The sequence below is a fragment of the Hemibagrus wyckioides genome, linkage group LG06 (assembly GCF_019097595.1).
Source record: "Hemibagrus wyckioides isolate EC202008001 linkage group LG06, SWU_Hwy_1.0, whole genome shotgun sequence".
Lineage (NCBI taxonomy): Eukaryota > Metazoa > Chordata > Actinopteri > Siluriformes > Bagridae > Hemibagrus > Hemibagrus wyckioides.
This window is the reverse complement of record NC_080715.1, coordinates 11,033,174-11,058,153: the sequence shown is the minus strand read 5'-3', so window position 1 is coordinate 11,058,153 and position 24,980 is coordinate 11,033,174. Positions and strand designations below refer to the sequence as shown.

Below are 24,980 nucleotides of genomic sequence, written 5' to 3'. Positions count from 1 at the left end.
AACCGAGTCTTCTCCTGGAATGCTTAATGAAACTGGAAAATACAGAGCAGACTCTGAGAACTCCTCAATACAGAATCCGCTCCATATCCTCCAGCATCCTAGGTCCTCTCAGCACAGGTTTTAAAGGGGTTTAGTGCTGGGTACTGTGATGGTCAGGTCCGAAGCTTAATTCTGTGATTCACTGAATCACTTTAGTGTGGATTCGGGTATTTTTTGAATCCTCATCCTTCTGAAATGTCAAGTACCGAGTAAGGAATCTGAAACCATTACACAATACAAAACCTCTCCATATCCTCCATGGACCAAGGTCCTCTCTTGTGAACTAATTTCTTCAGTTTATTCTGCAGGTTTTGTGATGAGGTTTATGTCATGGGAATAAACTACAAAAGCTTGATTCTGTAGTCACTGAACCATTTTTAATTGAATGTGGATGTATCTTTGTCCTGCTGGTAGATCCTTTACAGAGTAAGGAATCTGAAGACCTTCCACAATACTGAATCTTGTCAGCATCCTAGAGCCTATCTTCTGACCTTAACTATTCAGCTCAACTCACAGGTTTTCAGTGGGGTTTATGTCAAGGGATTTGGATGACCATGTGCAAAGCAGTGTTCCGCCGTCATCTGTGAACATTTGTAAGTGAATTTGGATGCAGCTTTTGGATTGTGCTGCTGGAAGATCCAACCTCAACCTCCCCAGTTGTACCATCATGGCAGTGACAACCAGGTTTTCATGAAAAAATAAATAAAAATCTATTAGTACTTCATGCAGTCCACGATGTCATGTGTCCTAACAAGTTTCCCAGAACATCTGGAAGACAAAAAAGACCACAGATCGCCACCAAGCTAAAAATAGTGGGTTCTTTGCTGTATAACCATCTTTCGTTTTGTGTTAAAATCACATTGTGTTTATAGCCAAACTGCTGTACATCACTGGAAATGGTCTCTTATCTCACCATAAAACCCAGTATCCAAAAGTGCTGACTTGAGGTTTTAAACATTCCAGCTTAGTTTTGTTTTCCGTGAGAGAACTATTAGAAGGATAGTTTCCCTTTCAGAAATGAGTATTTCTTATGAAATATCCCTCAAATCACCTATTTTCTTTTTCCAAACATGTGACCTACCAGAAAATTACAAGGTCATACTAATGGCCATGCTACTAACTTCTAGCTCAGGAATGCTGGAAATGTGGTCACCATACTAATGTTCATTTACATTTTATGCTTGTTGAGCTTTTTCAGTGCGTGAATGAAAAATAACTTGCCATGATTGTAAATCAGTACACCAATTCATTTCATGGAATTGTTCAAATTGAGCAATTTGAGCTTGAATCACTAGACTTCATCGTTAATGAGAGGCTACTGCTACCCTAAGTTCCTAAAGCAATGATTCAGCATTAAATAGATAGAGGAGGAAGTGTCCTTGTACAGGAGAAGCCTCATTAAAATCAGCTTATATTCAGATACCGCACTCTAACTGACAGTAACAAAACCCGAGCCAGCATAACAATATTCTCATTATAGTGCACGTTGCCTCTTACAGAACTCTAGCAAACGATGTTTCCGTCAAATCCGGTGCAAACATTTAATCATATTTCATACTTTCGATGTCTTTTACGGCTCGATATTACCTTGACACATCACTACTGCTGTGGAAGTATCTCTCTTTCTTGCACGGTCTGTTTAAAATGAAGATACATTAAAGAGACAGCCCTCTTTATTTCCCCTTTAGGTTAGAAATTTATACTGTTTAGATGTCTTACATATAATTTTACTGTCTTCAGTCTGAAAACAAAGAAAGACAGCATGCAGTGATTTGAAATAAAAAGAATATATATATATTTAATGGCAAGGGTCACATTGTCAGGTTTTACTCACAAGAGTATATTATTTCTGTATAAAATATGGTATAGGTTGTTAATATTGTATTGTCTATATACACTCAATTTCCACTTTATTGGGAACACTGCAAATTCTTTCCAATCATGTGGCAGCAGCACAGTGCAAAAGTTTGATTACATCAAACATCAGATTGAAGAAAAAAACATAATCTATGTGATTTTGATCATGCCATGGTGGTTGGTTCATGATGGGCTGGTGTGAGTATTTCAGAAATTGTGGAATCAAGCCCCAGCACCGCCAAGTTGCCACTGCTGGGCCCTTGAGCAAGGCCCTTAACCCTCTCTGCTCCAGAGGTGCTGTATCATGGCTGACCCTGTGCTCTGACCCCAACCTCCAAGGATGGGATATGCGAAGACGGAATTTCACTGTGCTGTAATGTATATGTGACAAATAACAGCTATTTCTATTACTATGAATTAGACAAAAGACAGTCTCTAGAGTTTACACAGACTGGTGTGAAACACAAAAAAACTGAATGACCGGAAACTGCTTTTTGACTGGTCTTTACACCTGTGAAAAGCATCTTAGCACATACAAAACTTTGAAATTTTAACATCAACAGACCACACTGGGTTTCACTCCTGTTAGCCAAGAACAGGAATCAAAAAGCTCACTCAAACTGGATGGTTGAAGAGTAAAAAAATATCACCTAGTCTTTTTCCAGTCTTCATCTGTCCAGTTTGGGTGAGTTTGTGCCTCAGATTCTTGTTTCTGGATGACAGGAGTGGAGCCTGATGTGCTCCTCTGCTGCTGAAACCCATGCATATCAAGGTTGTGCATGGTGAGATGCGTTTCTGCTCACCACAGTGTGATTATTTAAGTTACTAACACAGACAACACAGACCAGTCTGGTCATTCTGCTCTGGTCTCTAATCAACAAGGTGATCAAGAATCTGTGAAAATCCCAGGAGATCAGCGATTTCTCAAATACTCAAATGGCCACACCATGGTTAAAGTCCCAGAGATCATACTTTTTCTGCATTCTGATGTTTGTTGTGAACATTAACTGTTTCTGCATCATTTTTCCATAACGCACTGCTGCCTCATGATAGACTGACTATTGCATAAACAACTGAATGTACAGATGTTCCTAATAAAGTGGCTGGTGAGTGTACTATAACTGAAAGATTTTTGTTTTTCGGTGTAGATTTCCTATTTCTATTTTCTTAATAGCAAATGGTAAGTTAGAACTTTAATTATCGCTAGCAAGAAAACCTCAGAAATGTTCAACATCATCAACAAATTTCACTTCCCCATCCACAAAGCTACTTATGTCTTGTAAGAATGAATGTTTCTGGCTTGTATGTCACCCAGAACCAGTAAACTCCGGTGATTTAATGCTGATTCTGAAATATGCCATAAAATGGGACTGCAAGCAGAAATGTACAGTTCTGTTCATTATTTTGACAGCTACACCAGGTTTGCCACAAGCAGTTATGGGAACCATTAAACCTTCAGCAACAAAATAAATGCCGTAACATACTTCTTCCTTCCAGAAAATATTTCATGCACTAAAAACAGCATGAGACTTGCAAAGATGTGCAAAGTGTGTGCCAAAATGTCTGATATCTTCTCCTCCTCATGGAAAAAAAAAAGACGTGAACCTTTGATTCACTTCTCAAACAGGCTTTCCTCCTACTTTGACTTATTTCCAAGAGTGCTGCGGCAAAAAGACGCTGACATCAATAAAAGTGCAAAGAGAAATGGGGCAAATTAATTCACTGTGAACTCTCAGCACTAGGCTTTCCCAAGGAAGCTGTTATTGTACCTCAAGCCTATTGATATCAGCACTTCATGGACTGAATTATTCAGGGGTCGCAGACGGTGGGCATTGAAAGTCAGCAGATACTGGGCTCTTAAAGCACTTCCTGCTCATTCATCTCCAACACAGACGATGTTCTGCTCTGAATGAAAGAACCCAACAGTGATTTTACCTTATTTTGTGTTTATCATTATAAACGGTACACCATATTAAAATGAACGTTCGTGTTCACAATGGCATATTTAAAGTTTATTTCATTTTCAGTACTGAAATGGCAACAAGGCAAAAGTAATCTTGAAACACCGTGTGGAAATAGGAAACATCTGACATTAGCACTTCATGGCATCCCATGTGATTGAGAAAGTAAAGGCTTCCTCAGGGGAAAAGAACGCACAGTTACTGTAAGAGTCCTATCTCTTCGGTTATTTTAAAATTTCAGTTTTACAGTGACTTCGGGAAACAAAAACACAGTTCACCTGTGAGATAAACCATTTCTGACTGTAAACGTTCAGACTGTACAGTTGTTTAATACAGAATGTTGACAGATGAGACATGAGACCTGCTGTCTCAGCGTTTCGTTAGCTTCTCCACCTGCCTGGACTTTCTGACTGAGACGGTGTGGATGGACAGATGTGGTCACATTTACAGATAAATGAATTAAACATGAAGGTAAATGTGTGACAGGTTGCCTCCGAGACAAAGCTGTATTGTAAAGGTACAGATAAACTCGTTTTTTGTTGTTTTCTTTTCTTTTCTATCTGCAATACTGCAGCAAATTGTGTCATTACAGTTGCCAATTGTTATACATAATCCAGATTTCATCCTGTGCACCAAACAAGAAATTGTGCTTTTCTTCCAATCGGACAAGAGCATTAAAACATTCACCCTTTGTGCTTTTTGACATTCCAAGTCCATGATGATAAGGCATGTCATTTGTTTGCTCACACAGTGGTTACTCTCATGACCAGTTCTCTGGGCTGATGGGTGCTGGTGTTGCTGGTGTTTCCAGACTGGCTGCGTAGCTCATGTGGCCTAAGGTGACTAAGAAGATGAAAAAAGCTATAAGGACAGTGATGGTCAGTCCCTGTAGTGTCATTGCTGTTGTTTTGTGAAGAGTCCTCTGTAGTAAGAGCTGCTGCTGTGGTGTTTGGCGTATCGGGAGCTGTCGCAGCAGCCATTAACGAGGAGGTTGACGGTGATATACCGGCACCCGCTTGCTCCTGCTGATGGAGCAGAGAGAGAGTCCACTCGCCTTCGCTGGCCTTTAGCTCCTCGCTGTCCCTCTTTTTATCATAGTTCAGAACTTTCCACTTTTGGTTTACTGCTTGCCAGCGGTTGAATATGCGGAAGACGGAAGGGCCCTCGTGGACAATCAGAGCTGAGAGCACAGAAAAGAGAGCTGTGATGTTGTTTCAGATACTTTTAATGCAACTAAAGTGGTATAGGTTGGAGCAACCATGTCATGTTTTAAATAGAACAATATAAGGGTTATGGAAATCTTAACAAATATACTGCATAATTTACTGACTACATTAATTCCACACTTACACTTAAGCCCATAACTCTAATTCTGAGAGGTTTTTAAAACTTGTACAGAATACTATAGGTGCAACAAATGACAAAATTGATCAAATTCAATAACAAAAATCGCCACTAACAATTAGTAATTGAATCACTTTCCTTAACACAGCAGTGCAATATCATTTTAATATACTGTACATTGTGGGTCAGGTCATCAAGTCCGAGCATGCTGGGAGTCGATCCCAAAATGTCCCTGACTTTCAAGCATTGAAAACTATGAGTCAAACCCAATGCTTTGCAGTTGATTTCATACATCAAACTCACACCAACACGGCAAGCATAATTAATTTAGCATCTCAGTGTTTGAGTTGAGACAGTCAATGGATATTGGCCTTTATTAGTGTTTTACTAGTCAGAGTTTAACAGTTGAGTGTTTGTAATGAAGACCTTCTCCCTGTGATTAAGACTACTGTTCCATTGGTCACAATGAAATATACAGTACGTAGTTGAAAAACAAATTAGATTATATCAGTTTGTTGATCTGATTTATTTCAGTTTCTGACCTGTTATTGGATTAGCCCTAGTTTAAAGGTCAATATTTTATAAATAAGTATTTAGTATATCTCTTAATACATCCCAAATAATAGATTGGGAATCAGGAAAAAAATCCAGATTAGTCAGTTATTATACTAATCATTCATTTCAGCCTCTATCTGAGTCGTCATTGCAGGATCGCTTTCAGACGATCATCTTCACTCCGAATCAAAACCTGATCAATTTTGTATGTTTTCCTCCTCTAAGTGTAGTGTCGCGTATCCCTGCTGTGTCATTTGTGTAGAGCTGTAGTCTCTTGCATTTGAATGTTGTTGTTGCTCCATGTACTGAAAAGGCCTTACATCACTTCTACACACCACTATACAAATTTCCTTCCCTATCATTGTAAAATTTCAAACAGGAAGTCACCTGACACGTTTGCTCAATCGCATTACAATATTTTGATAGGTAAAATTCTGATTAACCAGAGATAGGTCTTCTGGGCTGCATCTCTATTACAACAGCTTTCAGCTTTCTCAATGTGAAAATGCCCTCACCCTAAACCCCCTTAACCGTAACGATGGATGAAACACGACCCATAGTTCAGCTCTAATACAATTCACTTTATCAGCTAATATTCAAGGCTGGGAGTTGAATCAGATATATTAGAACAGAAACATGATACAGTGCAGGCACGTTCCCCGAGTTGTAGTGCTCGAGCTCCTGCTGTTTCTCCATTAAGCTTCCTGCAAAGCAGAAACATTTGGGTTGTTCCTTCGGAACCTCTCAGTTGGGTGAGAGCTGATTTCTTATAATCCTGAACACATTTTGATACTCAGAACTGAGTTTACTAAAAGCAGTAAAATAAAAAGAAAAAGTGTTTCTGAGAAACCTATTATAAAGGGCACATTATTTTGTAGCCCTGCTTTAAGGGTAAAATTGCACATTTTCCTGAAGGCGAGGCAGTGCTTTGACCTGCTTTGACACTGCGAAGGAAATATCTTGTTAAATACATCTAGTATTTCCAAACACGAATACACCATTTTTAAACCTGTTTCTAGACATTTTTTTCCCACTAATTTCAAGCTTTATACAGTCTTCTATTAGTAGATTTTTTAACCATTTTCACTAAGGAAAATATTCAAGGTATGCAGAAGAGCTCAAGCCAAGTTGTGGTTACATGAAAAGGGAAAATCCACTTAAAAGAGGTGTAGAATATGTGATTGACAATAAAGTGTTGTTAGGCAGACTTTTTAAAGCATTTTGAGCCGTAAAATACAGGCATTAACACTGAAGTCATTCCCTATCTCTCACACATACACACACACACACACACACACACAAAATCTGTGAAAATGAAAGAGGCTCGGTCAAAAATTCTCCACTCACTCATTTTCCTTTACTTGATATTAAATAGTTGTGTTTTTTTTTTTAAGTTGTGAATATCAGGAAATGTTTGAGCCTCTTTTTTTTTTCCTGCATGGGCCACAAAGAGTAACGTAACACAATCCACTGTGATTTGACGATATAACAATATGATTAAAAGATATGGCTATGAGCAATGGTGTAATTTGATTATTTTAGACAGTGATATGAAGATTATCATCTTATTTTTGAAATTGGCCTTAATATCGACAGCAATAAAGTTTTCAGCTTAAAAGGTTCAGATTCACGGACTGTTATGCCTTAATGTATTAAAATGTCTCTATCAACCAGCTACCCTCTTTACCAGAGAGAGATAATACACTAAAACAGCCCACTCCCTCATCCAGCTTGCAGTTTAACAAGAGGTATCCTGTGAAAAGATGCTTATACCAAGATGCCAGAAATCTTCAAGCTTGTTCTCTAAACGGTGATTCTGTCTTCATTGGATAGGAAACAGCAGTGAAGATTATTTCCAATTCCACTGCATACACTCTCTGAATGGCCATTTTCCTCTGAGCTGCCTTGCCGTTTTTTGTTTTTTTTAAACAGAGTGCCTGCAGGCTGCCACGTTCATCCCAGCAGAGTAACATTAATGATCGTCCACAGTCAGGCATATCACTGATAGTTCAACGCTCCTCTACCTATGTGCTCTTACACATTCTCCTCACTTCTCAGTGCTTGTTTAATATGAGAAATTGCCTGCTACTCCATATCAGCTCGGTCTTTCTTTCTGATTTGTTTGACTAAATTAAAATCTCTCTTTCTTTCTATTTGTGTTTGTATTTGGGGATAGCACGAATCCCCACCTCCTATCTCTTTGTGGCAGTGTGTGTGTGTGTGTGTGTGTGTGAGTGTGTGCGTGTGTTTATGCGTATTTAGTATTCTATGAAATTGGTGTTTGGCTTGAGCCGAATATATCAAGAGCCTGGAGACTCTCAGAGCTCATTTCTAATTTACGCCACTGGTTCAGAATCATTGGAGTGAATCTATTCGGTGATGATGCAGACGTTATATCAATTAGATTTCAATGTTGTCTTTGTCATTGTTAGCTTTTTTTAAAAAACGATAATTGATTTGGTTAATTAGCGTTTTAGAGATTTTCAAGAGAAGCCAGGTTGCATTAAAGAGCAGTAATCTCTCTCTCTCTCTCTCCCCACTATCTCCCTTACTGAGTTTAGATGTCTTTAAATTAATCTCAGTGCAGTGGCAACTAGAAATCTCTCTCTCTCTCTCTCTTTCTCTCTCTCTCTCTCTCTCTCTCTCTCATTCACACACACACAAACGCGATAGCATGACTAGACCAAAGACTGCTTATGATGCCAAAGACTCACAGCTGAATACAGCTGATCTTCAATCTCAAACTCATTTAGCAGTTTCATTTCATATCCACACAAGCATCAATGGGGGACATAAACACAAAACACTCCTTTTCTAATCCTCGGCTTACACACATCAAAATCCCCCCCATGTGCATTAACACTCTCTGTCTTTACATAACTCCAGCTGGGAGCAAGACAATAATTTACTGATTAATTCAATGTGTTTCAATATATGACAGAGTAATCTGGGCTACTGTTTCACTGTTTTCACATCCCTACAGTGACTGAGGATTGGGCTCTGCTGGTGGTATCACTCTACCTCTAACCTCAATTTCTTCCTAATGTCCTCTTTGCTGAAATTCAATTTTACTCTTTGACCCAAGGTCCCTCACACATAATCTATCTCTGTCTCTGTTGACGCACATGCACACACACACACACACACACACACACATCCTCTGATGTTGTCTCTTTGCACACATTCTTTCTTTAAAAATCTAGTGATGTAGCACTTGAGTCCTGGACATTTTTCATTTTTCCTAAATTGCTTATCTGTTACTTGAATTTGACTTGAATCCCAGACTTTTACTTGGATTTGGAGCTTCAACAAAAAAAAGGTCACATGTAGTTTCTTTCCCTAATACTTGGTTAGACCTTCCCTCACCTTAATAGCAGCACCATTCCTGTCTGTTAAAGATAGATAGAGAGAGAGAGAGTGTCTTGAGATCCTGTCAATTTTAGCCTGCGATTCCGCTGACTGGGTGCAATTCAGCTAAAGTTTGTGGTGTTTCACCTGCTGTTCCAAATTATCCCACAATTTGTTTACTTTGGAGTGTCTCCGGTTCCATCATACTTGTCAGACAAGTCACACACAGAGTCAGGTCTGTGTGCCCTACACGTGTCATCCTGGAAAATCGGAGTGTCATTGTTGTATTCTGCTTGGACACAAGCTCGAAAGGAAACCTGAGCACCTGGCTAACAACTGACCATCTGGTTTTACACTAAGTTAAATTTGCCCTGGTGCATAACCTATGACATTGTACAATAAGGCAGCGCTGTTGATTGTTGGTGCTTTTTTTAGTCTAATGAGCTTAGCAACCAACAATACATGAATAAACAGGCTATATTTCATTAAATAAAATCAATCAAACTACACAATGATGCCCTGCCACAGTTTCCAAGGACACTGAAAGAACTATTTGGATTGAGATGACTAATGGAACATTTCCATCATAGATTGTATCACAGGATGATTTCAGATTTTGTTATTATTTCCAAGATAACTAAATATCCCTTTTGAATAGGCTTACCCTTCTTGCCAGGGTATCAAGCATGTAGCACTGATGGGTGGAGCTAGAAAGCTATGGCTGACATCACTATTCATCATTCGAACCAACTAAGGGACGCATCTCAATGCTGCAGTTCTCACTTGACACTATAAAGAACATGACAGATATTCAATATTATGTGAAGTATGTACTGCAGCAAAGGTGTTGTTAATATTCTGACACTACTTAATATATAGAATTATTGTTTTGCACCAGAATTAGTTTTCTCCCAGACAGCATCGCACATTAGTCTTTAGTAGTCTGATAAAAATCCCATTAAGTACAATATAAAACCTGGAAACTTTTGTCATACGAAACAAAGCACTGAGAATGAAAGTGCTCCATTTTTGTTACTGTTTTTAGTATTGAATGCACTGGCATTAAAAGGAAAATTATGTCACCACCCCACAAGCTCCAGAGAACTCCTACTTTTACAGGGACTGTTATATGACAGGTAATAGACACAGGGACTCAATCTGGGTACTGATAGTTCTCTATTCGGACTGATAACCATACAATTTCTTATTGCACAATCCACTATTAGACTTGAGGGAAAGTGATGTAACTATAACAATGAGAGATCTACTGAAGAGGGCCTCATACTCACCAATACACACCACATCCATGAAGCCGTACATGCCGTAGCAGATCTGAAAGAGCAGGTCCTGGCGCTGCCACTTGGCTGAAGGACTGAGTGAAGACCACACCAGCCATGAGATGCTGGCAATTAGAAACAGTGAGCCCAAGATGGCTGCTGCAATCTGAACCTTCTCTATTACTGTCAGCGAGATAGCCTGCCACTTCAAGAAGTAAAGGAGAAGGAAAATGGTTACATAGTGACATTTTTCTTACTTTGTAAAGAAAACAGAATTGTCATAACTTTTCAGTGGAGCATGATCATTAATCGTGAGAGGTTCGAGGATTGGTTTAAACTGTCTCCAGGAAGACAGCCTCTAAAGATTGAAAGATGTGGTTGACTGTGATTCCATTTCTGTGAAGGCTGACGCAGATTTAGATTTGAGATATGTTGGCCAATTTGAGTGTATGAGAGTGGAAACGTACCTGTAAGGGATTCTTCGTGCTTATGGCGATGACCTGGTACTTATAGTAGCAAAGCTCGCATGTCCAGGAGCCTCTTTCACTGATCCACTTAATTAGACAGGGCTGGTGAGTGCTGCGGACAGAGCCACTACAGCGACATGGACTCAGCAACTCCCCCTGACACACACACACACACACACAGTTAAATAGATGTATAGTGCAAGTAACCAGGGATCAGCAATTTTATTCTCAACTCCTAAACCCAGTCAGATCCACATATTCAGGAGAGGGCATATACATACAGCAAGTAGCCCAGGACACGTAGATGTCATGGCCAGGCCAAGGTTTCTTAATTACAATTGCCCAGTGGACTAGTATGTTGGACAAACAAAAACAAACCTACTGTTAATAGATTTTCATTAAATAAAGTTTTAATTTGACATGTATGTTTAAATGTAGTGTGAAAAGTATACACAACCTCACAGCGGCTACTAAATATGAAATGGCATGTGTTACCAGCCTTCCACCTCAGAACTTTGCTTTTTAAGCCTTACTTGAATATTTAGGACTCCTTACTTGGGTCAAGAATTGTCAATAAGATTTGTCTTTAAAGCATAACACCTTCTCTCACTCTTAAGAAATCTAAAAAAGATATCATAGTCCCAGTTTCCACTGTCTGAAATATCGTTAAGAAACGTGTAACTGTGCAAGATCTCATTGCCCAAGAAAACTCAGTTACAACTGTCACTATGCTAGCCAGAAAAGCAAAGAAAACCAGACACATTTTGGAAAAAATTGAAAGCCAGAGACATTTTGGAGTCAACTGCACTGAACCTGTATAATAAAAGTAAAAAAAAAATTAAGGAATAGTGTTTCTATTCAACTGTTAAACATGGGGTAGATCTGTTATGATTTGAGGTTATGTGGTAGCCAGTGGCACTGGAAACCCTGCACACATAGAAGGAAGAATCTTAGTAAATATCAGCAAATTCTCTTGACGAAGTTGGTCAAGAAATTGAAAAGAAGCTGTCAGACCAATGATCCAAAAAACTCCCTCAAAATCCCACCAGGAATTACTTCAAGAACTGCAAGCTGAAACTTTTGGAATTGCCCTCACATTCCACTAACTTGAACATCATTGAAAATCTGTGTGTAGATGTTAAACATGCTGTCAATGCCAGATGGACCAAAACTATCTCAGAACAAGATGTGGGCTGCAAGGAAAATGGTTAAAAAATTCTTAAACAAAAAACAGAAAGACACCTAGCTGGCTACAAAAAGCATTTGAAGGCTGGCAATGATACTGTGATATGTTAGCTACAACATTTTAGCCTAGGAAGGTTTCCGGCCAACCAAAGATGGGACTTGGCAAAATATTCGAGCTTTTGCTTGCCCAGTGAGTTAACTAATGATTTTATGATATCTCCAACTCAATCCAGTATTTGTTTTATTGTTGTTACAAGCAATAAGCTTTAAAACAAGTAATAATTTCGGGAGTTAAGGGGTTGTTGACACCTTAAAATGCAAAAATAAGACAAATAAATGGTGTCTGTTATATTATAATGTCATGGCACTGTGTGGGGAAATTTTTCAGTTCATTTCACTGGTAAACTAAATGATGTCAGTGCCCATTATACAGTGGAAAATGTTGGAAAGCACAAATAGTTCTATCCCCTAAAGCTCCTGCCTGGCTTGTGAAAGCCAACTAGTCCTTTAGCCTACTCTCTTCCTCCCACCAAAAACACTGCACATATTTTATGGATTTTCCTGTAAAATTCCTGAGAGACACATCACTGTCTTCCATTGAAATCAATACAGTTTCTCCACAAATGATCACAATCTGCATAATGAGCAATGAATAATGTCCCGGCTAAATTACTTTCCTCCCACTACAATAATTTTGTTAGGAAAGTATTTTGGTTTGTAATGTATTTTCATATTCCCACAGCTTTGTGAGTGTTTTCTTCACTACACCCATTTAAATCATGTAATGTGCCTCTAATGCATTCGTCTTGTTGGCATTCATAACCATATACCTGAGAAACATTGGCAGATAAGAAGTGATCTGGGAAAAAAGCCAAGAGTTGTGAGATTTACGCATTTACACCAATTGGATTTCTGTCTGCTCTGTTTAATAGCCATGATTTAAATTATTGATTATAGGCTTGCCGACACTGGAAATGCTTGAATTGGACACACACACACATACACATACAAGTTGTGTTCTGCAACGCTGAACACCCACGAGGACAGTGAATTAATGAATCCTCCTGCTTTTCAGTGATGCACACTAAGCATTGCTTACCAAATATATTATGTAGCTATGAAAATATTGGCAGCAAAGTCAGAACATGTTTTCTGGTTTTTAGAAAAGCGGTGAGCTGACTGACATTTACATTTACAAACTAGGAGCATCCTGATGCATTTCCAATACAATGCTGATGTCAAATCTCTTAATGAATGAGCCGACTCTCTACAAGCTTCTGTTGCATAAAGTAAAAGCCACAGTTATTTGTCTTTGTGTACATGAGCTGTGTCGTTAGGCACATATGTAAAGGAACTTCGGATGAAAGAATCTGCCAAATAAGTCGTTCTAGCTCACATCAGAAAGTATGTCATAACCCGAAAACAACTGCTAGTATCAGACTGTTGCATCAAGTGTATCCACAGTCTCAATGAAGACCAGATCATGAAGATGCCCATGCCAATTAAAAAAATAAAATATTTTTATTATATGAGGAAGCATATGGAGAAAATCTGTTGTTTGTAGATTTGTAAATGACTCTGTTATCGAAATAATTCTCAGGCTGAAATCTCCAGGCCGTTCTGGCCGAGAGCTCCGAGTGGAGACCAGACTTAGGAACAGGTGCTGCACAGTCGGAGTGGTCATCTCAGCGCAAACGCTCCACCTTCCCACAGAGCAACATGAACACTCGAAAACACAGTGTGCTTTCCCTATGCTCTCAAATAGATATGCACCAAATGAACAGTCCCACTTCCTACCAATAATTCCATCATCATGCTGAAAGCACAGTTACAACCTGATGGATGTGATACTGTGAAGCATAACGAGATGGACACGGTACATCATTAAACTCAAACCAGTTATCAGTTATTGGAACCCTAAGAGCAATAAATGACAGAAGGGAATCAGGGCTGTCATTAAGATGTGTGTGTGTGTCACTTTGTAGGTAAAATAGGATTACAGAGGCTTTGGTGGCACTTGCTACTTACTGAAAACCGCTGCAGTCCATAAATTCAGAAAATGAGTGTAGTGATGTTTGGTGGTTTTAACACCCCTGAGTGCTCTCAGTTATCTCTGAGCACCATGATAGCACAGCACCTTGTTCTACTCATAACAAATTCTGGTCATTACTGATCTCATTTTTTTTTTTTACAAAATGGTACAAAATCCAAAGGCAGTGGTGGATTTCCTTCAGTCTCATATCAATGAATTGACCTAGTCACAACTTAACCTTTGTGACTTTTAATAAATATTAACTGGAATTGTTCCAAATATTTTATTGTACATTTCGGTGCCTGATCCTGAAGCCTGCACGACTTATCCAGATGCTGTACTTCTGCTTGGAGCTTTTCAGCACTTGTGACTCACACTCTGCTGCTGTCGATAGTCCCACATAGATTTCCTAAAGATTTTACTTCCCTGCAACACTTCCCAATATTCACCACAGTAGAAAACAGTAGATAATTTCTCTTGGATACTGTAGACCTGCACCTAGTAACTGCTGCTGTAATCAGAACCATCCTCATGCTCATACTGAACATCCTTTCAACACACAGTACAGTTTGGCAATGTTGGATATAATTGTAGACGTGTAATGATTCATAATCCCACTATCCATGTGTCACCCAGACGTGGATGGGTTCCCTTCTGAGCCTGACTCCTCTCGAGGTTTCTTCGTCATGCCGTCCTGGAGAGTTTATTGTTCCTTGCCACCATCAGCTCTGACTTGCTCATTAAGGATCTAAATTTCTGGAAAGCTGCTTTGTGACAATGACTATTGTTGAAAGCAGAATAGAAATAAAATTGAATTGGATTAAATATACAGCGTTTACAAAACATTTTCAGAAATGATCGGATTATGTTCTACTTAATAAGTAAGGGGTGTATTGTGAGCGATTATGAAAATAATGATATATCTGTCTCAATTAGGGTTACATATTTAATCTTTGGTCCCCAGGGTCACAATCTGTACAGCTTTACTCCGCAAACATTTGTTTTAGCCTCAAACTAAACCTGAGTAAAGCAGTGACACCTGATTTGCAGCAGTAGGAGGAAACAGGGAGCGAACATGAGTACAGGAACAGGCCCATGTGCAGATGGACGCGGTGGGAGAACGATGGCAGGAGGATGTGAGGAGAGCTGAACTGACCAATGGGAGAAAGGAAGCACAGGAGGAAAGAGGGAGCCCGGCCAGACGCCCAAACTAATCCACCTCCATCCACCGGCATTGGGGCAGAGGGTGAGCAGCAGCCATCTCATTCTCACAGCAACACTAAAAAAACTGCTCCACATCCACACAATCTTTCTCTCACCATGAATATCTTTGACAAGTCAGTTAATGGCCTACTGCATGTAAGTGCACTTTCAGTGCAAAACTGCAAAAAAAGGCCTTTCAGTGTCCTGATGCGGCTGTGATATTTCAAGAATCTCATGCGAAGTAAAAATCAGTGGTGCAGTTTAATAAATGATGAATTATGACAAATAAAAATTCCTTCACTTTGAAAGGAGGACTTGAAGTATAGATTGAAATTCATGGAAATAACTGACTCTGACTGACTCTATTCATTTTTAATCTGTTTAAGTCTGGCTTAATTAAAAACTGTAGTTCTCATATGGATCTTGGGATGCTTCTGGGCATTAGATTCAAGCCACATAATATAAGCTTTTCTGCCTATCTAAATGCAGATTAAGACATGAAAACAAAATGACCAGCTCAGTAAAATAGATTCAAAAATTATCAGACGCATACGTAGTCACATGCTCCTGAACAGACAGTAGACAGATTGGATTTATTTTGGACCTTATTTTAATGATAATAATAAAAAATGAGTCGATATCATGGTCCAGCCTAAAGAAATCCTTTTTACATTTACTCATTCTGGCGCAGATATTTCTATCCAAAGTGACTTACTCAAGGGTTCAGATGTGGCTTTCTGCCAGTTATAGGATTTGAACTTACTTCTGATTACTAGCTCTAAACCATACATGCTGAGTCGCCACACCTATTAACCACGAAAATCCTTGCAGAAAATTAGAAGCGTGTGCTGTATATCCTTTTATACTGCAGCAAATGTTGGATTCCTAAATCTGATTTGTCAGATGGTGTTGAGTAATTTTCTATAACAGCAGATCTGACAGCTGGCACCAGCTGTAATTCAAATCACAGGTTTATATCGAAGCTCTTGTTCTATTCCACTATTATTTTTATAGTAACAGCTCATTCACAGGGACATCCACATAGTTTAATGCTAGAAAATGACAACAAAAGCTTTATATCACATAACATGCTGGATTTTTGAAGCAGGAGAAAAACTTCGGCAAGAGAAGTAAGAGGCTAGTGAAGGAATGACCGTTTATAGCTGCTATAACATAAGTGATAAGAGTTAACTTGTTTTGTACACTACCAGTCAAAAGTTTGGACACACCTTCTAATTCCATGGTCTTTCCTGATGTTTATTTCTTTCTACCTTGTAAAACAATGCTGAAGGCGGCCGAAATACACAATAATGTCCTTTGAACAGTTGATATTGAGATATGTCTGCTACTGATAACTTCATAACGGCTCTAATCTGAGGTGCTGTTAATTGGTGATTTCTGAGGCTGGTAACTCTAAATGAACTTCTCCTCTGCAGCAGAGGTCAGTTTTGGTCTTGCTTTACTGGGATGGTCTTCATGTGAGCCAGTTTCATCATGGTGCTTGATGGGTTCTGCAAATGCACTTGACAATACTGTTCTTACAAGAACTATTCCAGAACACCTGACCTTCGCGTCTTAAAATAACAACTGACTGTTTTTTGTTGTCATTACATATGGATTACTTAAGTCCATGTGTGTTATTTCATAGTTTTGAAATCTCCAGTATTGTTCTAGACTGTAGAAAATAAATCCCTAAACAAAAAACACTGAATTAAAAGGTGTGTCCAAACTTTTGACTGGTAGTGTATATGTTCCATAACAATAAATGCAGCTATGTAGGACATCGTGTTCATGGTCATTTATTTCATTGGTCTGCTCTGGTCTACAGTGATGCAATAATAGAGGATAAAAACACTTTGGCAAGCAGTTTTGCATTGTGTCAAACTGCATCACACCAGCCTGTAGCTGAATATCTTCCTATAACTGCACCCACCGCTGTGTTTTATTCCTAACACATACAATAAGAGCCCAGTCATTTCAAATATATTTAGAAACATGTTTTTGCTACTGAGGCACAAAATAAAGAAAGCAATACTCGTATTATGATGGTACAGTCATGTCATTGTCGGCGTTATCTGGTGCTTAAACATTTCCACAAGTGGGTCGAATTGTGTTGTGACCAGCAAGCCAAGAGTTGCACGCTACTAGAAAAATCAATACTCATGTAATTATGGTACAATGTAGAAGTCATAGTTGTGTCAGTGTCACTCTTGTTCGTGCCATTGCAAAGAGAAGCTATGAATTACTTGTGTCACCCATGACAAAAGAAATATATATCAGCAAAGAGAGACCTTTGGCACATAATATCTCAGAAATGTGCTTCGGCAGCCAAAGGCCCACACGAGAAGAGCCCTGAGCTGTAGTGAAATCAATTTTTCCATCACTGATTTGCTGGGAGGGCAGAGGGCACTGTACGGGGAATTTAATGTAGCAGTGGAGTGGAATGCGGACTCGTGTTATTATGAGCGCTGGAGTGTAGCCATGCTGCCGTTCGCTTATTGAATGTACTGTCATGACCGTAGGACACGTCATGCGCACTCATGAACACTGAACACTATTATTATTATTCAGTTTCTGACCTGCAACCTACACTGGCTGTCTTATTATTTATATTATACTGAATGATTTCTTTACTATTATGAATTCGGTGAACAGATGTCAGCAAACAATTAAATCAATATATTTTTTTTTTTCATTCTGAATCAACGTGTATTGTTAAAAGTGCTTTGCGAAGCAAGCTGAAATGGAATTGAATGAAATGAAATGTGTGCAGTTTAGAAAATTATATATATTTCATTATAGTCTACTTAAATTGCTTATAGATCCAGGAATAATGCAATATAAAAATAATGCAAGAACATATGAAGAAAATACGAATCAAATCATTAAAATGAAGATGTAAATGAAAGAGATGTTTGGATGTATGCAGAAAAAATAATAAAAGAATAAAACTGTGTAAATGCATTTATATACCTGATTAACTTGCACCGTTTGTGATCTATGTAATTATCGATACATCTTATAGTGGTATGTATTATTATTGATTTATTTCTAATATCTAATATTGTTATTAACTAATACTCTAATACCTGAGTCCACACATGCACACACAGATGACTTTTCAGATATCATGTCAGAGGAATAGCATGACATCCTGCTGAACTTAATATGTGTTTATTGTTATCGTTCATGTTTGATCTGCGCATAGTTTTAAGATATAAACTATAAGGGCCATAAACAAATATTAGCTGAGTTAAAACCCAAAATGGGATCCGGAAGACAAAAAGCAGAGAAGATAATGTGCACTGTGTTTTGTGCCAGGTTATTTCTTATTTAATTCGTGCAATAAACTGGTGACTCAGTGTTCACATTAGGAAAGTAACTGGATAGGAATACCTTGTTTATATTGAGCAGGTGATTTTGTTCTGAACAGACAGACGTACAGAAATACAGATATGAATAGATGGTGCACTATACATTGTTTTTTTTTCCCTGTTTGTCCAGAGAAGTGCATTAGGGCTGCGATTCAGCAGGACACATTGCATGAATAGGAGGTTTTTACTTTCATGTGGGTGAAACTGAACAATCAGATATGATATGAAGCTCAAGGGACAGAAAAATACCAAGTTTATGCTATGCATTTACAGCATTCACTCACTTATCCTTACTAGCTACCTGGTGGATTAAACTACACTTTATTCAATAAAGAGTTTGTATATATTTTTGCTATCGGATCAAGTACATTTGTTGGAAAATATAATAGGCAAGTGCAAACAAAACTAATAACTAATAATAAAAGGATAAAAAGAACTCTCTAGATGGGATTAGATTAGATGAATTAAATAAATAAATAAATATCTAGCTCAGGCCACACCCACTTCGGATGTAAATCCACATCTGAATATAAATATATAAGTTCAGTAGGTTTACTGGTGAAACTTTTAAACGGGCAGCACATTTACCTCATGCCTAAAATTCTTGTCAACATCTCTCCCGATGAAACCATGGGATATAATACATCAGATCCCAGTCCAAGGATGGCATTCATTATACAAATGTTTTCCTAGAAATACTCTTCATCCAAGCCTTCTCTCTGTCAATTTATTATCCCCAAACAGACTCTGCTCTGCTCTATTTCTCTCTACTAGCAGCAACAATAGCACAATTACTATGCTGTTTTTATATCCTTCTATACCCAGACCAGCAGTGTGATTGATTATTTTTTGTAGGGAGTCCTAATATCTATGGGTTGTGTTATGTTCAGTAGACAGCTCCTATTTGTATTTAGCGATCCAACAGAGAATTTGTTGAGCCTCCCGAATAACACAACCCAGGTGCTGGTTGCTGTCTCATAATTGGAGGAGACAGAAGAAAATGATTGGTTTGTACGATGCGTCACAAACTCTCCTACCATACTTCTTTGATTCACAGCACTGGGCATAATATAATCTGTGGAGAATTAGAACATGAGATCTATGGAAATCATTCAAAAAAAAAGAGGAAGAAAAACATACAGAAGAAAGAAAACGTAAGAAAAGAAAAACGTATGTCGCTGAATTTTGTTGAATCTGTTTTATTTGCCCGTGTATGTAATTGCTACCTCATGCGCCATGTGTATCAGCAGAGTAGAGTATCCATTCCTGCTGAATAGGATCAGGTTCCCTTCTTTCTGTACATGTGAAGCCTTGGATCAAATAACAGAGCTGACACAAAAAGCACATCACATAGCTTACGTATTCAGTACAGTAAACGCACCATTCCAAATTTTTCACATATGACCCGGCCATAACGAAAGGCAGTATTAAATCCATCTAATTCATAGATGAAGGTGAGGAATACTGATTTCTGAGCGTCTTCATGAAAGTCTGGCAAATTAGTGTTTAAAGATTCACACTGAGTTTCCAGGTGCTCCAACCAATAAACTGACAACTCAGAGTAAGAGATGCAACGTTAACAGTTTTCTTACCAATTCAATCTTGGAAATGACTGTAATAACCATCATTTTGCCAGAAATTATAATTTATTATGGTGCAAATCATTTTCTCTGAGCATAAGCAGATAAATGTACACAGACAACATGCAAAATCATATTCTTGACTCGATGGAATGTTGTAATGCTCATTCTAGACATTCTATATATCTTTATGTTGCCTCAGCGGGTAATCCCCATTGCAACAGTTCTTGAAGCATGACTGCTTTATTAAAGAGCTGTATTTTAATACAACAATCAAAAGTTTCTAGTGGAAGCTTCATTCAATGGTGTTATATATGCTAATGGGTTGAAGGGTATATGTAGAACTCTACAACAGGTCTTTACCAGATAATGTTTATCAGATAAAGCTCCAACCTATTCAGGAAACTAAGTACCCTAAAATATCCAGCCTTTAATTAAGGTCTTTCTAAATGGGTTGGCACCTTAGCTAATTTTATCTAGAGTCCTACATAAAAACCTTTCATAGATAGCTGAAAGTCCTTGCTTGCCTAGCCTAAATATATAATCCAGACGTGGAACATTGTTGTTTTGTATTGTTTTGGGTTTTTTTTACCTCTGGGAAAACCCTTGAAGGTTCTGTGTAGACGTCTTTGTTCAACAACATTGTTTCCCTATCAGATAAGGTCCCACCCCCTTTAGTAAGGTAAGAACACTTAGATATCCAGCCTTTAGGGAGCGTATTTTCTAAATGGGAAGGAATCTTATCTGATAGGGAATGAATGATGTACAGTTTTACACAGAACCTTCAAGGGTTCCCCACATGGAGTGTTTATCTCTCAGGCTAAATTTGTTTTCCCTGATATGGATTATCACTTGTGATTCCAGCACCTTTAGGATGCTTTGAAGCCATAAATCTCCAACCTTTATCAAGGCCTTTTCCTAATACTGTTGGAATCTTCAATATGTCCCCTAAAGTGTTCTTTAGTTTGTCCCTCTGTGGAAACCATTATGGAACCCTTGTAGGACTCAATTTAGGTTAAGTTAAAAACTGTTAAACATCCAATTTTACCAGAAACAAAAAATCTGGTCAGGTTGTTTACAGGTTGGTAAGCTACAGTGAGTTTTATTTTTAAAACTATTGGGAAAAATACTAGAACCATCCACCAGATAGCAAGAAAAAAAAAAACAACTGTGAAAAAAACCCCTTTATCTATCTATGAGTGCATTTAAAGTCCATATAGCAGAAACCTTTTCTTCAGTAGGTACATGTGCACTGAGTTATGAGCTCTAAGACAACCACCTATCTATCTCCATGAATGATTTAACACTTGCCCTACATGGTGCACCATAAGGCATCTGGAGGATTTAATTAAACTGAAATGATGTCAATTTTTTTTTCCTCCTGTGAAACTTTGCACACCATTAGAAAAGAGTTTTCTTAAGAGTTTCATTTCAAGAGTTTACATTTTCTAGCTTACGAAACTGGTCTGAAAGGTAACGACTCTATTATAGGAAAAAGCGACCTGTGCTAAACTGTACCATCCCTTGTTTTGGAGGTGCCCTCTAGCATCTTTTTAGTAGGCAATGTATCTTTAACTAATAGGAAAGTGCATCTGGTGCACCTTTAAAGCTTTAAATGTAGTTAGTCACCAATTATTTTGAAGCTATACTTTATAGACATTTTCAGGTATAAGAAAGCTATAAGTGGGCCAGCCCAGCAACAAGCACGGTTACCGTTTTCTCTGAGACTGCTTCTACATGGAACCTTTAACTGCAGAAATTGGTTCTGGATGTTCTAAGCATGTACCTGCTCGGGCCCTTGGAAACAGATCCTGCACACCGGCGTGCCCTCGGCGTAGCTGATAAAGGAGAAGCGCTCATCCCGTTTATCTTTGGAGAGCTCTGCCACCGCCGTGTCCAGCACTGAGTCCTCTGTGGACCGGGGCTGAGTGCCGGGAGCCTCGCTGTCTCGGTGTCCGCTCATGTCCCTGAGCAGCAGCACCTGCAGGTCCCGGAAGAGCACACAGCAGCAGCGGCCCTTCAGCATGCCGCGGCCGCACTGCATCCGTCCCTCACCGCGAGAAGAAAAGAGATGAGCCTGCGGGTGACGCTGGACACTCTGCCTTCCTGGAGATACGGAAAGTTTAACGCTTCTCTCAGTCAAAAAGGAACCACAGATCTCCTGATATTCCTTAAAACTTTGTGCTCTGTTTATCTAGTCTTCCAGCGGACCTATTTTAACTTGGCTTCATCATCACAACTCTTTTCTTTTCACAGATCTTTTTTCCCCCCCTTTTCTTTCTTAAATCCAAGCGAGACTCTTCACTTTATCAAATATTCATTCAGAAACAGTGTACTATTAGTCATAAGCGAAATGAAGAAATCCGACTCACCTGTCTTTCCACAAATGATGAAAATGATCAAACGACACACTCACTTATAAGAAAAATACATAGAAATCTGATGTTTCTGTGCATTGTGTGATCTGTGCATGCTGCGTAAAAGGATTTCCAGGCTGGAAATGTCTATTTTTCCCCCCAAGCAATCACTTCATGTAGCCTGGCGCACGATGTCCTTATGAGCTAAAAGAGCCCAGTTTTCCCCGCACTTCTCTTTGTAATCTTTGCTCTTTGCTTCATCTCTGTTTTTTTTTTGTTTGTTTTTTTCTTAAACGCTCCACATGCCTGGCTTATCCCTGTGCACAACGTTCATATTCACGCACAGGCTGTTTCAGGTGTTATTCTGCAGAAGCAGACTTGCAGCAGAAAGCTCGACTCAATCCGTGCACATCCTCTTCCCCTCACCAAACCGTGCGTCTCTCCGCGGGGGTTTCTCCCGAGCAAAATGGCTTTAATAATCCAGGCGCCAGAGGCTCGGCTGGGTCACCGAACGGTGCCTTTAATGTGCGGGAGGGAAGAGAAGTGTGGCTGGTTGAGATGTTGCAGCCTGCCAGCCTGTCGCTGCGGATTCAGCACCACGGCTTCCCGGGACAGATCCCGAGTCGAGCAGCGACGTCACACCAGCCTCCGTGATGCAAGAGGGAGCCAGCCAGGAAAAAAAAAAGGAAAAATTATGCAAGAAGACACTGTTCTTTGCTATCTGTAGCCTGCAATTAAGTACAACTTTATAGAAGTATATACGACGATGTGTATACAGTGATATATTAGATGTATAGAATATATTATATTAGATTTGATGGCCTATATTAATTACATATTACACTGATTTACTTAAAATATAAAAATACCTACTACTACTACTACTACTACTACTACTACTAATAATAATAATGTAATTTACTGCACAATTTGATGTTACTCTACTTTTGACTAAAATATACAAATAATATTTTCATTCATTGATTAATTCATTCAATGTTCAATAACTGCTATGTCGTGGCCAGGGTCGCTGTAAATCCAAAGCCTACCCTGGGAAGACTGGTGGGGGGAAGCTGGAAAACCAAGAGGAAATCCACATGGACATGAGGAGAAAAATGTGAAACTCCACACAGACAGTAAGGTGAGCTCAGAACTGGGAACCCTGGAGCTGTGAAGAAGCAACCTTTCTATACCTATTTATTTTATATAAATAAGTACCTATTTGTTTATATCTATTACCATTTCCCTTTTTTTGATGAGATAAAGCCAATTTTAACCACTCATAATAATTTGGTTTAGGTGTGTTGATGGATCATTAACATTAGTGAAGTTATTTTATTTATTTATTTATTTATTTATTTATTTATTTATTTATTTATTTAAGTCTCTGCACTACATTTACATTACATCCTTATGTGCTAATTCATATTCTTTATAAATACCTTAAGAAATTGGAGAGTAGATTATAAAAGCAGAATACATATAAACCCTCACACATTTATGAGCTTGTTGAACATCTCATTTCAGATTTAGTCCTCCTTTGCTGTTATAATAAGCTCCACTCTTCTGGGAAGGCTTTCCACTAGATATTGGAATGTGGCTGTGGGAATTTGTTCATTCAGCCACAAGAGCATTAGTAAGGTCAAGCACATAGTTGGCATTCCAATTTGTCCCAAATGAGTTCAACGGGATTGAGGTCAGGGCTCTGTGCAGCACATTTGGCAAAAAATGATTTCGTGAAGTTTGCTTTGTGCACAGCAGCATTGTCATGCTGGAACAGGTGTGGGTCTCAGTTCTACTGAAGGGAAATATGAATGTCAATGGCATCACTATCTCAAAGGAAGAAAATTTCCCAGTTGAACACATTAAAGTGGATTACTTGTAAAGCAAAATAATTACTGCATGAAACACAGCAAAACTAGAGAACAAAGGATGTTTCACATACATTATATGTTTTTCATTTTATGAGAATAAATGTGGGAGCCAGGATTTTATCTGTTGTCTACACAAGTTACTGTTTACATAATCTTTCACTTGCATTGTAGTAAAGTTTAATTTAGATTAATAAAGTAGATTTTAATTATTTTTTTATTATTGCGATTTTATTTAAACATTTTAGGTTAGCTTAAGCCATACACGCTTAGGCATACAATGAGCACTCAGAGGTGAAGTGAATAACACTGATTATCTCCTCATCATGGCACCTGTTAGTGGGTGGGAGATATTAGGCAGCAAGTGAACATTTTGTCCTTTTGAAGCAGGAAAAATGGACAAGCGTAAGGATTTGAGCGAATTTGAAGAAGGGCCAAATTGTGTTGCCTAGATGACTGGATGAGAGCATCTCCAAAACTGCAGTTCTTGGGGGGTGTTCCCGGTCTGCAGTGGTCAGTATCTATCAAAA

The 24,980-nt window shown here is 38.7% G+C and overlaps 1 protein-coding gene across 1 annotated transcript; it reads right to left on the bottom strand.

The window, feature by feature from the left end:
* Window positions 1-1,858: 1,858 nt before the first annotated feature.
* On the bottom strand, window positions 1,859-23,590 carry marchf4b (membrane associated ring-CH-type finger 4b). The gene is made up of 5 exons (XM_058392927.1): window positions 22,595-23,590; window positions 22,009-22,328; window positions 10,849-11,004; window positions 10,394-10,586; window positions 1,859-5,037 (listed from the first exon to the last, which is right to left on the bottom strand). The coding sequence occupies exons 2-5, from the start codon at window positions 22,264-22,266 to the stop codon at window positions 4,601-4,603; spliced, it is 1,044 nt and encodes a 347-aa protein (XP_058248910.1). The 5' UTR covers window positions 22,267-22,328; window positions 22,595-23,590; the 3' UTR covers window positions 1,859-4,600.
* Between the last annotated feature and the right edge of the window lie 1,390 nt (window positions 23,591-24,980).

Excerpts from the sequence above, each read along its gene's own strand:
- marchf4b (XM_058392927.1), bottom strand. The coding sequence starts at position 22,266 with ATGCAGTGCGGCCGCGGCATGCTGAAGGGCCGCTGCTGCTGTGTGCTC. Across the intron at positions 10,587-10,848 it reads GCACGAAGAATCCCTTACAG|TGGCAGGCTATCTCGCTGAC; the intron begins GTACGTTTCCAC and ends TACTTCTTGAAG. Across the intron at positions 5,038-10,393 it reads CATGGATGTGGTGTGTATTG|CTCTGATTGTCCACGAGGGC; the intron begins GTGAGTATGAGG and ends CTGTGCTCTCAG.